The sequence below is a fragment of the Orcinus orca genome, chromosome 17 (assembly GCF_937001465.1).
Source record: "Orcinus orca chromosome 17, mOrcOrc1.1, whole genome shotgun sequence".
In the NCBI taxonomy this organism is placed as follows: Eukaryota; Metazoa; Chordata; class Mammalia; order Artiodactyla; family Delphinidae; genus Orcinus; species Orcinus orca.
This window is the reverse complement of record NC_064575.1, coordinates 68,679,391-68,694,547: the sequence shown is the minus strand read 5'-3', so window position 1 is coordinate 68,694,547 and position 15,157 is coordinate 68,679,391. Positions and strand designations below refer to the sequence as shown.

Below are 15,157 nucleotides of genomic sequence, written 5' to 3'. Positions count from 1 at the left end.
AAAACAAAAACTCCGGCACTCGCGTAAGTCCCGCCCACTTCACGTAACTTCCGACTCCTGCCCTCACGGCTGTCCCACTTCCGCTGACATCGCAGGTCAGAGGTGACCGGCAAGATGTCGGCTGGCTGGCGACGACGGTGCTTGGTGTGAGGAGCATCTCCGTGACAGAAGCTCGGCGGAGACAGCTGACGGAGCCGAATCGCGGGAGAGAGTTGGAGGCGTTGGCGGCGGCAGATCGGGCAGGGCCGGGAGTGGGTGCCAAGGGAGCCCCGGCCGCGGGGTGTGACTGTTGGGTGCGCGGGGGAGCGGGGAGTGTCAGGTGCCGGAGACCGGTAATGCCCCGCCGCCCCTCGGAAAGCCGGGAAGCCGAGCTCCGCGGGGTCCCTTCATGCCGCCGACTGGTTTAGAGCCCGCCAGAATGAACAGGAAGAAAGGAGACAAGGGCTTTGAAAGCCCAAGGCCCTATAAATTATAAGTATTTTTTCATCTCCCTTTCTTCTACGTTTGGTTTTCATTAATTATATTTTGTGATTGCTTGAAACTGATTTCGTGGGCCTGGGAGGCCTAGTGGGAAACTGGGAGCCACTCACGGTGATGGGAATGGTGTTTGTAGGGCGAAAATGGTTTGAATGACAGTGTGATTCAGCAGATCTACTGCTGCTTGCAGGTTAATAAACCTTTTTCTTAAAGTACTAAGTTGCATTTTTGCCCAAAGAAATTTATTTTCGTGGCTGTTGCTAAATTTAAAATGAGCAAGTTACCCTAATTTGTAGGGTTTTAGCATGAAAGATAAGTGTGATTCTGAGCTGCCTAGAACACAGTTCTTGTTTGTACTTGGATAGAGTTACGCCTTATTTAATAACTGAAATATTTTCTTTATTCTTTAATGTACAACTCATCAGGTCGTCTGCATCAACAACATAAACTTCCAGAGAAAATCTGTTGTGGTAAGTATATCCTCAGCGGTTATAAGCAATAACAGTCCATCCTTTACAGTACTTAGAAACTTTTCTGTCCAGGTAACTGTGTTTCGAGAATAGGTAATAATTAGAACTCAGAAGTCTATATGACTCTAAGGGCCATGGCTGTGCTGTATTGGCTGCCACCTCAATTCTCTCTTTTCTTTTTCTTCCTGTTTCCTGATTAAAGTTTTATTTCTTTTAATCTGTTGCGGAATATGAAAGTCCATATTACCAAACATTTTAGAATCGCGTATGAAAGAAGAATAAGTCCACAGCGAGATTTTTTCTATGAAAAAAGTTAAGGTTGGTACGTGCACTGACTTTTCAACTTGGCTGTTAAGAGGCCACTTGTGTTTTCTGATTCTCGGCTGACCTTGTTGAGGTGGCAGTGCTTTACACTGAAGCTCTAGATAAGGTGTTTAAAACCTAGTAAACGGCCCGCCCCGCCCCAGTTTAGATGTATGGATTGTTGATATATCTGTTCGAGGAAAAGTCCTTGATAACCCAAATAATTTATTCTTTCAGGGAGATCTGTATTAACTAGATCAAAATCTCAGTGAGAGCCGGTTTTCTTTGAGTGAGGACATCAACTTCCCTCTCAAACTTGTTTACTTAAGATGAGCTGTTTAAAAATGTAACCTTTTCATTAGAATCGCAGAATCTTAGATTTATAAGGATCCTTAAAGGTTTATTAAGTCACATATCCTCATTTAAGGAACTTCTCTTTCAAAATCCCTTACATATGATTATTTACCTTATACTTCATGGAATGATACTTTAGGTATGTTGGGTTGTGTGAACTGGGTATGGAAGTTATGAGGATTAAAGAGTCTCGTTAAAAGGTTACTGTAATAATCTAGGGTAGAAATGATTTAGCCCTGAATGGAGGTATCATTAGTAGAATGGCATAGAAATAGAGTTGACATGATTGACTGATAGTGAACATTTATTATATACATACTACATGTAAGACCATCTTCTAAGGTTTTGTGTGTATGACCTCACTTAATCTTCACAGTAACCCCATGAGGTAGATGCTATTTTTTTTTTTAGATGGATACTATTTTCATCCTTATTTTTATAAGTAAAGCAGCTGAAAGAATGGAGGATAAGTAAATTTCTTAAGGGCATGAAGATAGCAAGTGATTGAGCCATTTTTAATCAGACATTCCCCTTTCCACATCCTCTACCCCTGGCACAATGATAGGCAGAAAGGAATTGCAGATGACTCTTAACTAGGAATGCTAGAAAGGAGTTGTAGATGATTTTTACATCTCCCGTTGGAAAGATTGGTTAGATGACCTACGGGCTAGGGTCCCAGAAGGCACATTCTACAGATTAATTGAGGGAAGTAATGAAGGGACTACTTAGGGTTAAGAGAAACCAACAAAAGTTGGAGGAGCACCCTAGGTTAGCAATGACAAATAGTTATCACTTCTAAACCTGAAAGAACAAAGGAAGAGAGAGGTTACAAGAACCTACTGTACCTGTAGGAAAGACTTAGCTTACAGGAGCTATGGTCTTTGATAGAAGAGTGGGGCTACTGCCTCCTTCAGCCTGGCAGGGAGGATCCTGGGGGAATAAATATATGGAGCTCGATTTTCTGCTTTCAGTTTTCTCTTTGTGCCTCCCAGTTGATCACCCCAACAGGCAGCCAGAGCTAGTGCCTAGTTAATGCTACTCCTGGGGTGCAGAGTAAAGCAGAGAGGGCAGATTAGGAGGGGCAAAAGGAGAATATCTAGAACAGTCTACCCCTTTTGCCCCAAATCGTCCTCTCTTGTCTTTTGTTATGACGAAAGTGTTCCCAACTTAATGAAGCCCTATCAGCTATTGTAGGCGTTGGCATTAGCTAATTTCCTGTTTTTGTGAGTCAAGTTTTATTTGATCACAGCCACAGCCACTTATTTATACACTGTCTATGGTTGCTTTGGAGCTACAATGGCAAAGTGGAATAGCTGCGACAGAAACTGTGTGGCCCGTTATGTCTGTTTACTATCTGGCCCTTTAAGAAAAAGTTTGCTGATCCCTGGACTAATCTATTGGTGTGAAGAAATGGCAGTTCAGCATTATTCCCATCTAAGATATTAGCTATCACCAATATCTTTCATATAAGACAGTAGAAGAAAAGTGGTTGAAAGGATGTGAAAATTAATTGCTACAGCCTCTGCTTTCTTTAGCTGGTGTCAAGGTCAGGGTTGATATACACAGCTTCCTTATTCCTCCACCCATTCATTTTTCTCTTTCCTTTTGACAGCATTTCTTTTGGTCTGCCCTAGACGTTCATTCCTGTAGGATCTACATCCTTGCTTGTTTTGACTTCATTGAGTTGTTGCAGTTTTCCATTGGTTAGGACTGTTGGTCAAGTGGACCTAAGAGGCATTCCAGTGAATCCCCTGGATTGCAGATGGAATTCTTGCTTTTACTGTGTAGTAGAATCTCAGCTGCTGCTAGTCATTCCAGCCAGTACAGTGACCCCTTTCTCTGCCTGTTAGTTCAGGCATGAGGAGCCCAAAGTGGTCAAGTCTCAGCTTCCAGTTTAATAGAACCATGACTCTGTGCCCAGGTGGATGCATTCCTCCCTTAGCTACTAAGACCTCCAAACATACTGACCCTGAGGTCATGAAGACAAGAAGCAAAAATTGTTCAGTGGCTTTTTGAAGGAATGGTGAACATAGTCACTCCAACTTTTGTCCCTTGGTTCCCAGATCTATTTTGGCTATGAAGAGATGACCTGATATATTGTCCACTAGTTTAAGATGGCATCCTGTTGGAGGTCTCAATTGGTGCTGTAACTGAGCCTTCAGTAGTTGATCGTGTCAGCTGCTCTGGATGATAGGACAAAAGGTAAAACGAGTAAATTTTGTGTGTAAGAGCCCACTGCCACACTTTTCTATACACATGGAGGCATGTATGGGATAGCATGTTGACATGTATGGCTTTTTGCACGTATATTATAGGGAAGGAAAATCTAGAATATGTGTCTATTTTTATATAAGGACAAATTACTGTCTCCCTCCATGATACCAGCTGTCTAATGTAGTCATTTTACTACTGAGTGACTAACTGATCCTTCCTGGGAAGGTCCCGTATTAGAAGCTCATTTTGACCCTCTGCTGTTGGGAGGTGAGCACTCAGCCCTGGTGGTAGCCAGATCAAGCTTCGTTGGGGGAAGACCTTGTTGCTGGGTTCATGCATAGCCTTGGGGTCTTGCCCCAATGACCACTTTGTATATTGAGCAGGGTGGCTAGGGAAAGAGTCTGGACATCTACTGGATAGATAATCTTGCCAGTTGATTTTTGAGGGCTCCCTCTGCAGTCTCTGAGGATGCCTCTGTTGGTCATTCATGTGATGATATAAATATTTTCATATTATAGCTACTCTGAGAAATTCATTTTTACATTTACTTCTCCCACCGTCCTCTTGTTTTCAGTTTTCTTGTCTTGTTCTTTCCATATTCCTAACCAGCTGGCTAACCCAGCAGTTGCCATGGATCAGTGTAGATGTATACTTCAGGTCATCTCTACTTCTATAAACAGTGTACAGTCAGTTGTATTCAATGTTCTGCCCACAGTAGGCTTTTCTTCCGTTGTCTTTCAGGACCACACTTCAGTGGGTTCTGATGGTAGCTACCATCCACTTCCAGCTGCGCTGGCATGCTGTGCAGACTTATTCATAATTCAGGCTTGTGCTTTGTCTTATTCTTTTAAGTGAGCATGGGGACCTCTCCATGAGGCCATGGGTGTGGATTGAGGGAGCGGTGGAGATGCAATGGGAACAAGTCCCGTTGGATTCTGAGTCACCTGCTCATGCTGTTTGCTCTTTGTGCCTGTGAACTTGCTTGGGCCTGGTCCAGAGGTGTTTCCATTTAAAAATGGAAAGCTACTGCACATACTGAGTTCGTAATGGCCATTTTAGGTAATAAAAATTACATGAAATTTTGGGGAGTCCCGTGATCATGTGTGCAGTCTCTACTGCAGGGTCTTGTAGCAAACCAGTAGTTGCTTTGCAAATGGAAAACAGTTGTTGGCAGAAGAAGTCTTGGGTTTCCTCTGAAACCCCAGGAATGATGGTGTACTGTCATTCTGTTGAAGAAAGCCAGAGTCAGTAAAGTATCTTTGTCTGCTGTGGACGTTCCCAATACTGTTGGATATGCTGAGTCATAATGCCCAAGTGGCAGGGCAGCTTGAACCACAGCCTGGACCTACTGCAGAACCCTTCCTTGCTCTGGACCCCTCTCAAAGCTGATAGCCTTATAGGTTGCTTAGTAAGTAGTATGCCTAAATGTGTATATTGCTTTCAGGATCCAAAGAAGCCTACCAATTTTTGTGCCTCCTTTTTTCCCCCCTCTTGGTTGGGCAGTGCAAAGTGAAGCAACTTGTCTTTCACTTTAGAAGGTTTATTTTTATGTGCCTCAGACCACTGGAACCTTAGAAGCTTTATTGATGTGACAGGCCCCTGAACTTTCATGGGATTTAACTCGCAGCCTCTGCTATCCACGTGTTTTCTACTAAGGCATTTAGAGAACTTACTCTTCCTTTCTTACCAGGTCCAGATAGCATAATGTTGTCAATATAACATGCCAGTGTAATTCTCTGGGCTGTCCTGTCCTCTGGGCTATCAGGGGACTTTTGGACTATGTCTTGACTGAGCAGGAGAGTTGATAGAGTTATTAGTTACTAGATGACAGTGAGGGGTTTCTGACATCTGGAAGACAACCTGCTTCTGATTGATTTTTTTTTTTTCTGATAGGAATTGGGGGAAAAAAAATTTGCCTGATAATTAGTCGCAATATTAGCTACCAAGAACTGTGTTGATTTGCTGCGGTCAAAGTACTGCATCTGCAAACATGGTTGTGATTGGCAAGTTTGCGATAAATCACTATCATTCTCGAAAACCTACTTGAGTTTTGCACTCGCCAAATAATTGAGTTAAATGAAGACGTAGTAGGCATCATTCAAGTCTCTGTGGTGGCACTAATCTCTGCAATTCCCCGAAGATGTCTAGTTGCATTGATTTACTACCTTGGAGAAGGGGGATGGGTGTTCCAGTGGTGTCCACTTAGTCCTTCCACTGTAGTCTTCACTCAGAGAGTGAGGTCAGAGAATGAATATGGGGATTTGCCAATTACTAAAATGTATACTGTATGTTCTGGACTGGGGAGATAATCTCCAGTCCTACTCTGCGTTAGACGTGGGAACCCCTTTATTACTTGACCTCCAAAGGCCGCCAGTCTGGGGAATACCCTGGCAGTCCAGTGGTTAGGACTTCACTCTTTCACTGCCTAGGGCCCGGGTTCAGTCCCTGGTTGGGGAACTAAGATCCCACAAGCCGCACTGCACAGGCAAAAACAAACAAACAAACAAAAAAGACCCCAAAGACTTCCAGTCTGACTAGTGGACTACTGTAATGTTTTGGGACTCCAGGGATTAGTGTCAGTTCAGAACCAAGATATAGTAACCCCAGGAAAAGGGCAAAAATTAATTTATTTGAGGTGACATAAATGTCAAGATTTTAAAAGAAAGATAAGTGAGAGTCGAACATGTTTGTAGGCATGGAAAAAAGTCCTATAAAGAGGAGAGATTGTAATTATAGGAGAGGGTAATTAATAGAGCAGGATTTCTGAGAATACTACAGAGGATGGCCTCTAGTGCAGTAGTGGAAGGATCATTCCTAAACAGGAGGGAAAGATAGGTATGTGCAGCAGAAGGGCAAGAGAATTGATAGTTGGCAGTTGAGTGGTTCAAGTTAAGGATCTTGGGTGGATGAGGAAGAATGTAGCGCTAAAAATACCAGGGAGGATTGTAGTGAGAAACTGGAGGAGGCCAAGGGACAGGAGAATTTCATGTGGTTGAACAGGAGGACTGGCAGAGAAGTACGGGCATTGTGGACGTTCCAGTTTAAAATGTCAACGTCAGAGCAGTCCTGAGGAGTGATGAGGTGTCTTTCAGAGTGTGGTCTTGATTGCTATCTTGGAATGGCAGTGAAGATTGTAGGAATTGAAATCAAGGAACTTTGAAGCAGTGATACTGCATGGATCAGCTATATCTGCATTCATGTCATGTAGAGTGATGGCTGAGATGGGTTAGAAAGGTAAAGAATGAACCTTCAATGAGTATTGGGGAGTTTGGGCAACATTAATGAAAAGAACAGAGGATGGTGTACCTGTATGGCTTGAACACATAGGAAAAGAAGTAGAAAAGGACAATAATAAAAACATTTACTGATGCCAGCTATGATTTTAAGTGCATTCCTTGTATTAAATTGCTCAATTATAATAACACCAATAGGTAGGTAGTGTCAATATTCTTGTTTTACAGATGAGGAAACTGAGGTACAGAGAGCTAGAGTAACTTAGCTCAAGATCATATACTTACTGAGTAGTGGAGCTGGACTTGAATGTGGGCAGTCTACCTCAAGAAGACAGTGACACTATTCTGCCCTTGCTCTTATAGCATATGCTGTATAAAAGCCTATAAATGATCTAGAAATAGTGGAAAGTAGGAGGTTTCCTGTTTTCCCTTCTTCTAATTTATAGTGAGTGAAAGAATAAGTAGCTTCTTTTCAAAGGGGATTCAAGAGATGTTTCATCTAAGGCTGACAGAGGAGTTTTTGAAAGGGCTGAATAGCACAGGGGAGTTACTTCAAATGGGGTAGGGACTCTAGGAGGATGGTCCGCTGTCAGGTGGTGGGGAGAGAGCAGGAGCAAGAAGAGAGAGTAAGTGAGAGGTTAGGTGACGTGGTGGCTTGCAGTTATGCTAGTAGCCAAGGTTGACAGCGATTGGAGGCCAGTCAGTGGGTCTGTATGTTGCAGGCAGGTGTAGGTTAGGGCTGTAGGTGGTGTCAGAGACCTGATGATTCAAGGAGACTGGGCTTTCCCTATCTTCATGAAGTATACTCCGTTCACTGTTTTATTATTGTTAAACTTAGTTTAGAAAGCAAAAGCCTATTCTTATGCCTCACTCCTGTAACCACTTCATGACAGCACTTTACATAATCTTTTCTAGTTCACTTTTGACATTATCTTGGTTCTCCTTGCTGTCTTTCAGCTGATCCTAGCTCATTTATGTAGATTGGTCATTGGATTGCTGGTATGCTAATTAAGGGAATTTGGATCTTCATACAATTGCTCACAGTTTAACACCTTTCAACTCAGAGACTTCATCAGCAGTATTTTTGCTTCTGCTTTTTTCTGTTCTTATTTGCTTCCACATAAATCTGTCCAGATGGTCTAATTTAAGGATGTATGACTCTCTTATTTGGGAATTGGGGGAAAAAGGGCTGTAGAATCAATAGGCTTTTGAGCAGTTGGGCTGAATGTTCTCTAAAAAATATTCTTATGTTCTTGCATATTATTTAAAAGCATTGTACTGAGAGACATTATGGCATAATGGGAATCAGTTGGGATCATTTAGATGTGGGTTTGAATCTCAGTTCTCCACTTATTAATGGTATGATTTTCTTTTTTTTTTCTTTTTTTTTTTTGATATGATTTTCTTAACTCTTAATCTGTAAAAAGTATAAAGTAGTACTTGTCTCTTAAAGTTGTTAATGGGATTAGAACATATGAAAGTAGTGTAATGTCTGGCATATAGTAGGGCTCATTAAATAGTAGCCATTGCAGTTGTTATAATCTACTTCTGTACGGTTATTGCCTGAATTTCATCTTAGATATTCCTGTTGCAGCCCCTGAAATGTTACTATTTCATGTCCTCCATATTTTATGTTTCCAACCCAGAATATTAAACTCACTGGACATACATTCATTGTTTCAATGGTCCATCTTTCCCATTTGATTCAATGCAAGAGGGTGGTGGACAGTCGGTATATATAGCTGTCTCTCATGTCTTATGTACCTGCTTCAGATAGATGGCTTGCCACACAGCTAAGGTGGTAGAACTGTATATGGCCTTGGGACTGCTTGGTAGGAAATCATGCAGCGCTTTGAAGTGTCTGCTGCTCTTGGAGGTGGCAGTAGATTTTTCCCTACTTGCCTAAATGTTTCTTGTAACTCTTACCACCTCACATCCTGATTTACCTCCCATGAGCAGAGGCTCATACTTGTTAGCTTTGGTGGTATGGTTTTTTACCCTATTTTGAGGGGCCTTGTTCTTTTACTCACTGAAGTGGTTTTGATTCTCTTTTTGCTCTGTTGTTTTTTTTTTTTCCCTTCCTCTCTGTTTGGATTCCAGTCTGTCTATAAATTCTTATATTTGTGAGTAGTCCTTTTATTTTCTTTTCTAGCAGATGGTCTACTTTTCACTGATAGTGAATGTGAACCACCAGGATGATAAAGTAACATAATTCAGACCCATTCAGTCACTAGGACAGCCATACTTGAAGTGAGGATCCTTGGAGAGATTGTATGTGTGTAGCTATTTGGGATTCTGTCTCTGGATTGTAGTATGTGTATAAGAAGTAGAAATCAAAGAAATATGTTCTAAAACATACCTGTGTTCATTTTAATGAAATTATTATTCTTTATCTTTACAGGGATTTGTGGAACTGACTATATTTCCCACAGTTGCAAACTTAAATAGAATCAAGTTGAACAGCAAACAGTGTAGAATATACCGAGTAAGGATCAATGATTTAGAAGCTGCTTTTATTTATAATGATCCAACCTTGGAAGTTTGTCACAATGAATCAAAACAGTAAGTTACATACTTTAAAAGTCGATATTTCTAACAGTTTTTTTTTTCATTGATTGGATTAATTTTTTTCAACAGATTTTTCTTAGATTATTATTAGATTTTGGTTCCCAATTTATTTTTTCTAATTATAATTTCTGTTGCTTCTACCACTACACACATTTGGTTCAAAAAATTTTACTAGCTCTGGCGAACATAGTAAGTTATTAAGTTTCCTTTCTTCAGACTGCAGTTTTAAAGAAGTACTATCAGAGAACTTTAAATACATTTTCTTAGCCATTTTTCTACTTTTAAAGTTTTAAAAAAATATTAGTTTCATAGATATTAATGTAATCTTCAGTGAATTAGATGATACTGTAATCTGTAGATCAGAAACTACTTTAAAATATTCTATAAAATATTTGACAGCTTTCGAATATCATATAAAAATAGTCTGAAATATCTCATTCCTTCACCTTAAATATTGCATCTGTTGAGGCTACTTCTGATTTTTATCAGTAAACTTATATCTTTGTGATCAGCTTTATGTTCTGCATTTTTCATTTAAATACTTTGTTTTCACCTTTCCACGTATAATATGATAGGCTTCGTTTTTTTATTGTTTTTATGGTCAGGTAATATTCCATTTATTTAGTATACTGTGGATTACATGATTATTTTCTAGATCTTTTTTTTTTCTTTTACTTTGAATTATTTCCTTAGGAAAATAGGATTACTTATTATTCTTTTATGGCTCTTTTTAGCATTTCACTTGATTGTGCCCTGGGAAGATTTGTACTGATTTAAATACTGTCAACTACATTTGGAGGCACTTGTTTTTTCCGTTTTGATAGCATTGCATTATATCATTTCTGTGATTCTTAGTATTTTGGGTTAGAATGCCCCAAACTGTAAACTCTGGTTAGTCAAGGTGATATTTTAACTAGTCTGTATGTATAATATTTGACTATGGCAGCAGTTCTCAAAGTGTAACACCTAGACAAGCAGCATCAGCATCACCTGGGAACTTGTTAGAAATGCAGATTTCCAAGCAGTACCCCACACCTACTGGTTCAGAAACTGGGGATAGGGTCTTGCAATTTGTGTTTCAACTAGCCTGCCAGGTGATTCTGATAAAAGGTAAAGCTTGAGCAGGAACCACTGCTTTAAGGGATTGGGAGGGTTGAGAAAGGACACTTATCAATAGACATATTTATCATCCCAATAATCATTGGTTTAAAATCTTTGAAACTCAGAAGAGAAAACGGTGTTGGGAAAATTCAGGGAGTCTCTGAATTGCTCATGTGACTTCCCATTCTATAAAGGTGAGTGGTTGAAATTACATGCTTTTACAGCCACACTTGTGGAACTGACATGAAAAGACTTATTACAAAATCGTCTGCATCCTCTTTCCCCCAGAAAAAAGCAATCATTTGCCTTTGGAGCAGTAAGTATGTACCACTAATGGATGGAAAAGTCATGTGTAAAAGAGCAGGTAGGGGAGCCATTACCTTGCCAGAGGCCAAAATAGCCACCCTGTCGAGCCTAGAACTCTGCATTGATGACAGGGTAAGAAGCTTCTCCATCTGCCAGTCACAAAACAGTGTTTGCACAGCTGCTTTACCAGTTGTTGCCGCTCAGGTCTCAAAGAAGATGATCTGTGACAGTGCAATGACAGCAACAGTGGACTTCAAATCTGTTGAGAAAGCAAGCTTTGCTATGTTAATTTTGAGGTGATGATATCCCCTAAAACTTTTCTCTAGTGATAGGGAAGATACCTCATCACTTTTAGTATTATAAAGAAAGAAAAGGAAGTCGTAAAGGAGAATAGTGTCGAAGGTTAGGTTAGGAAATTGGGAACAATAGAATATATTTAAACTTTTCAGGTAGCACCAGAGCTCTCTTAGCCATGGTCACTTAGTATTTTCTGCCTGGCTCTAGAATCCTGATTACTTTTTAAGAGAGATGACAGTTATTTTTGCCGGTGTTTGTTTATTCTCTGACTTGTTCAAAAGAGGATTTGAGAGTGGTTTTAGAATTTTATTAGACAACAGTTTTTTAAAGTAGCTAATGAAATTAGCACAAAGGGTAAAAAAGTATAGGATGGTGGGTACCACACTGTTAAGTTACTAGAGGAAAACTGTAGATTTGGTTTTGATATTTCTGGTTGCCATACGAAAGAGGGAAACACTATTGTTTATAAGATTTGTAAGGCAAAAGACAGAAACCTACCAGTTATTCAGAAGAAATGCTGCTTAGCAGTTAGATGTGAAAGGTATCTTGTGTGAATGATGTTATTTATTTTTAAAGAGAACTTTGGCAAAGGCAGATAGTTAAGGTCTTTAGCATGTCCCTAGATACTTCTGTTACTTTTCTTGTTTCTAAAGTAACTTTCTTTCTCTAATGAAGCAGTAAAATTTCTGCTAAAGCTGAAACAAATTAAATGTAGCAGATTTGATTTGAAAGTTAAACTTAAAACTCAGTGGTTAAATTTGGTCTTGAATATGTACAAGAATGTCCTAACATTCAAAGAAGTAATATGCTACTTCATCACATTTTCTCCTTATTTGTTTTAAAGTTAAGGTGCCAGGCCTTCCTATTTTTAATGGCAAGAGTGTGCTTACCTTGGTTGAGATTCAGCACCTTTAAACTGCAGGGGGAATGTAAGGAAGGGAAACATTAAGATAAGGGACTAAGAGGCATTTCTACCTATTTGATCCAACTAAACGTTAGCTGAGTTGTTAAATTACCTGTACTAGCAAATAAAATACCTGTTGGTTATGTAACATCTATAAGGCTTCTCTTTCTCTCCATGTCTCTGTCTCTCTGTCTCTCTCTCTAGCTTATTGTCTGCCAGGAAAATAATTTAAGCACTTGAAGTTTCTCTAAATATATTTTCTGTTTGAATCTTACATATTGTAGGTATAGTTTGCCTCCATAGAAGCTATGTCTCTTTGGTGGTTTTTCTGTTTTTCTTTTTTCTTTTTTTTTTTTTTTTTTTTGCTATAGTTCTCTCTTCTTAGAATAAAGTAAATGTAGATTTTACCAGAGAGACTGTTTCTGTGCATGAGTAGCCTACAGTGGCTGACATATCTTTCCTCCTTGTTTCTTTTCCTTCCCTGGATAGGCTTTGCTGCTTTGAGAAGACCTTTTTTATTTTACTTGAAAAGTCTCCACTTTCCTGAGTTTCAAGAATCAGTTTAATTCCTGTCTCCTGTCTTCATTTCCATTAAGGAGTGGCAGTAGAAATGAAGCTAACTTAAGATATAAATGAAGTAACTTTGAGTGATTGGAGCAATTTTTAGAGTGATTAGAATTGATTTTTTAAATTGCTTCTTTTAAAAAAAGATTTTCTAGGTCCTTTATTTTAATACAGACGTCTACAAAGGGATTTTAAATGTTATTTTACTGATATCATATGGTAGAAGTGGTTGATTCCTTTTTTGATTATGGTTAAGTAATATGGATACTAGTTTTATATTTTAACTCAGCCCACAGTGCCTCACTGGTAGTTGTTTTAGTAGTATTGCTTGGAATTGAGTTGTCATAATTGGAAGAACTTTGGGGTTTGTTTAGTCAAAACTTCAGCAGGAATTTTTCCTATATTATTCTACCTTCTGCTTGAATATGTCCAGCTCAGGAGAGCTTATTATATTTTAAAGCACCCCTTTCATTTCTGAATGCTAGGAAGTTCTTTATTACATCGAGCCACAGTCTGTTTTGCTATAATGTTCACAAACTTATGCTAGTTAAAAATCGTTTTCCTGTAAGTTTTCTTTTCCAGTCTGTAGTATCTCAATACTTTCAACTATTCCTCATTTAAAACTCTTTCCAAATTTGTTAACCTTTCTCTTTGCCCTGCTCTGAATACTCTCTGGTTTGGCATTGTGTTTTCTTGAATGTGGTAACCCTAGAACTAGATAGGGTTCTTCTTATTTGGACTTGTAATCACACATGCATAGCAGTAAAGCCATTTTGTTCTTATCTATACTCATTGTTTCTAGTGACTTGAAATTCATTAGCTTTTCACAAATAGCTACTTTAAAGTAATTGATTCATGTTTGAGCTTGTTATCAGTGAAATACCATAGGCTTTTTCATAGAAAAACTTGTTAAGGTAGAATTTTCTCTAAGCAACCTTATTTCATGGCATCATTATCAAATGTTGTTTCAATTATTTTTGAAGTCATTTTTATTAATTTTGATATTGGTTCCATTTCTGGAAAATGGATTTTTCTGTTGGCTTTTACTTATTTATTTATTTATTTTATTCTGTATGTGAATTATAAGACAGAAGAAAAAACTGAGTGTGACAAGGATATAGAGCAGAACTCTCAAACACAGCTAATAGAAATGTAAATTGAGATCGAAAGTATACGTAGTCTATGATTGGTGGTCTCACTCCTACGTGTATATCCAATATGTTCACCAAGAAAAAAGTGCAGAACTGTTCACAGCAGCATTTGTAATAGTCAAAACTGTAAATTACCTGAAAACCCATCAATGGTAGAATGGTAGATTGTGGTATATTCTTACACTGTTGGAATTCTAAAAGTAATGAGACTGAATGACCAACAGCTAGATGCAATGATATGGATGGATTTCACAAACTTAATGTTGAATAAAACAAGTCAGACACAAAAGAATGTGTATTAAGTTGTTAATCTATCTCATTAGATGTCAGAATAATAGGTTACCCTTGGTGGTAGGAAGCAGGGCTAGGTTAGTGATTACAAGAGGGCTTCTGGGAGGCTGGTAAAGTTCTGTTCTTGCTCTGCATGCTGGTTACTTTGGTTTTGTGAAAATTCATCGAACTGTATACTTAGAGTGTATATATATATTTCTGACGTATATTGTGCTTCCATGAAATGTTTTTAAACGGAGAAAAAGTTTACAAATAATTAAATCTTAAGTTTTGCAAAATCTGCACACACAGTTTTAAGAAGCACACGTTCTTTATCTGATAAAGAATTAACAGATTATTTTAATTTAATATAGATGTTTATAATACGTTCTTGGAGAAAATTCTTTTGATTACCTTAATTTACTAGTTTTTAAGTATCCCCTACAACATTACTCATCTTTAAGCTTTGTTTCCTTAAGGAAGAATGGGTGGTGGTTATAGGGCAGGGGCATATTAATATTTTGCAATCATTATTATTCTGAAAATTGAAAACATTTATAATCTTGTCTTGTAATTTTTGGCTTTTATTAGGTTATTATGAAAGGAAACATTTTTGATTCATATTATGAAAGGAAACACTGAAATCCAAGCCATGAGAAGATTGTTCCTCATAACTGACTTTCCAATAGATTCCATTTATAATGACTCACCATTTTATTTGGACCACTTTACCTTTTGTCAGGAAATAAGGAGATTGAGAATAATTTTCCATTAAAAAAAATGAGTGGTTTAATATGTAATGTTTAAATTTGGCCTTTTGTGTAACAAAGATTTTTTATTTTTGAATTTCACAGATAACTGGGGGATATTACAAGTTCTTCAGCTACCTTTCAGATTTCATGTTTTTGAAACCTTACTGAAAAGAAATTGCAACCTGTAAATGTA

The 15,157-nt window shown here is 38.5% G+C and overlaps 1 protein-coding gene across 8 annotated transcripts in view; it reads left to right on the top strand.

Moving 5' to 3' along the window:
• Positions 1–75: 75 nt before the first annotated feature.
• TAF2 (TATA-box binding protein associated factor 2) overlaps positions 76–15,157 on the top strand; it is an 80,803-nt gene continuing 65,721 nt past the window's right edge. For 4 of the 8 annotated variants that reach the window (XR_007472762.1, XR_007472763.1, XM_049700669.1 and 1 more), the window contains exons 1-3: positions 76–472; positions 894–947; positions 9,453–9,613. Coding sequence is in view for 6 of the 8 variants with exons in the window: in XM_049700669.1 (XP_049556626.1) it covers positions 389–472; positions 894–947; positions 9,453–9,613 (299 nt within the window). In the remaining 2 variants the exon portion in view is untranslated. Of the gene's footprint in view, positions 948–3,667; positions 3,807–9,452; positions 9,614–15,157 lie in introns of all 8 variants that reach the window. The other 4 variants (XM_049700670.1, XM_049700667.1, XM_033419902.2 and 1 more) reach the window with 3 other exon arrangements.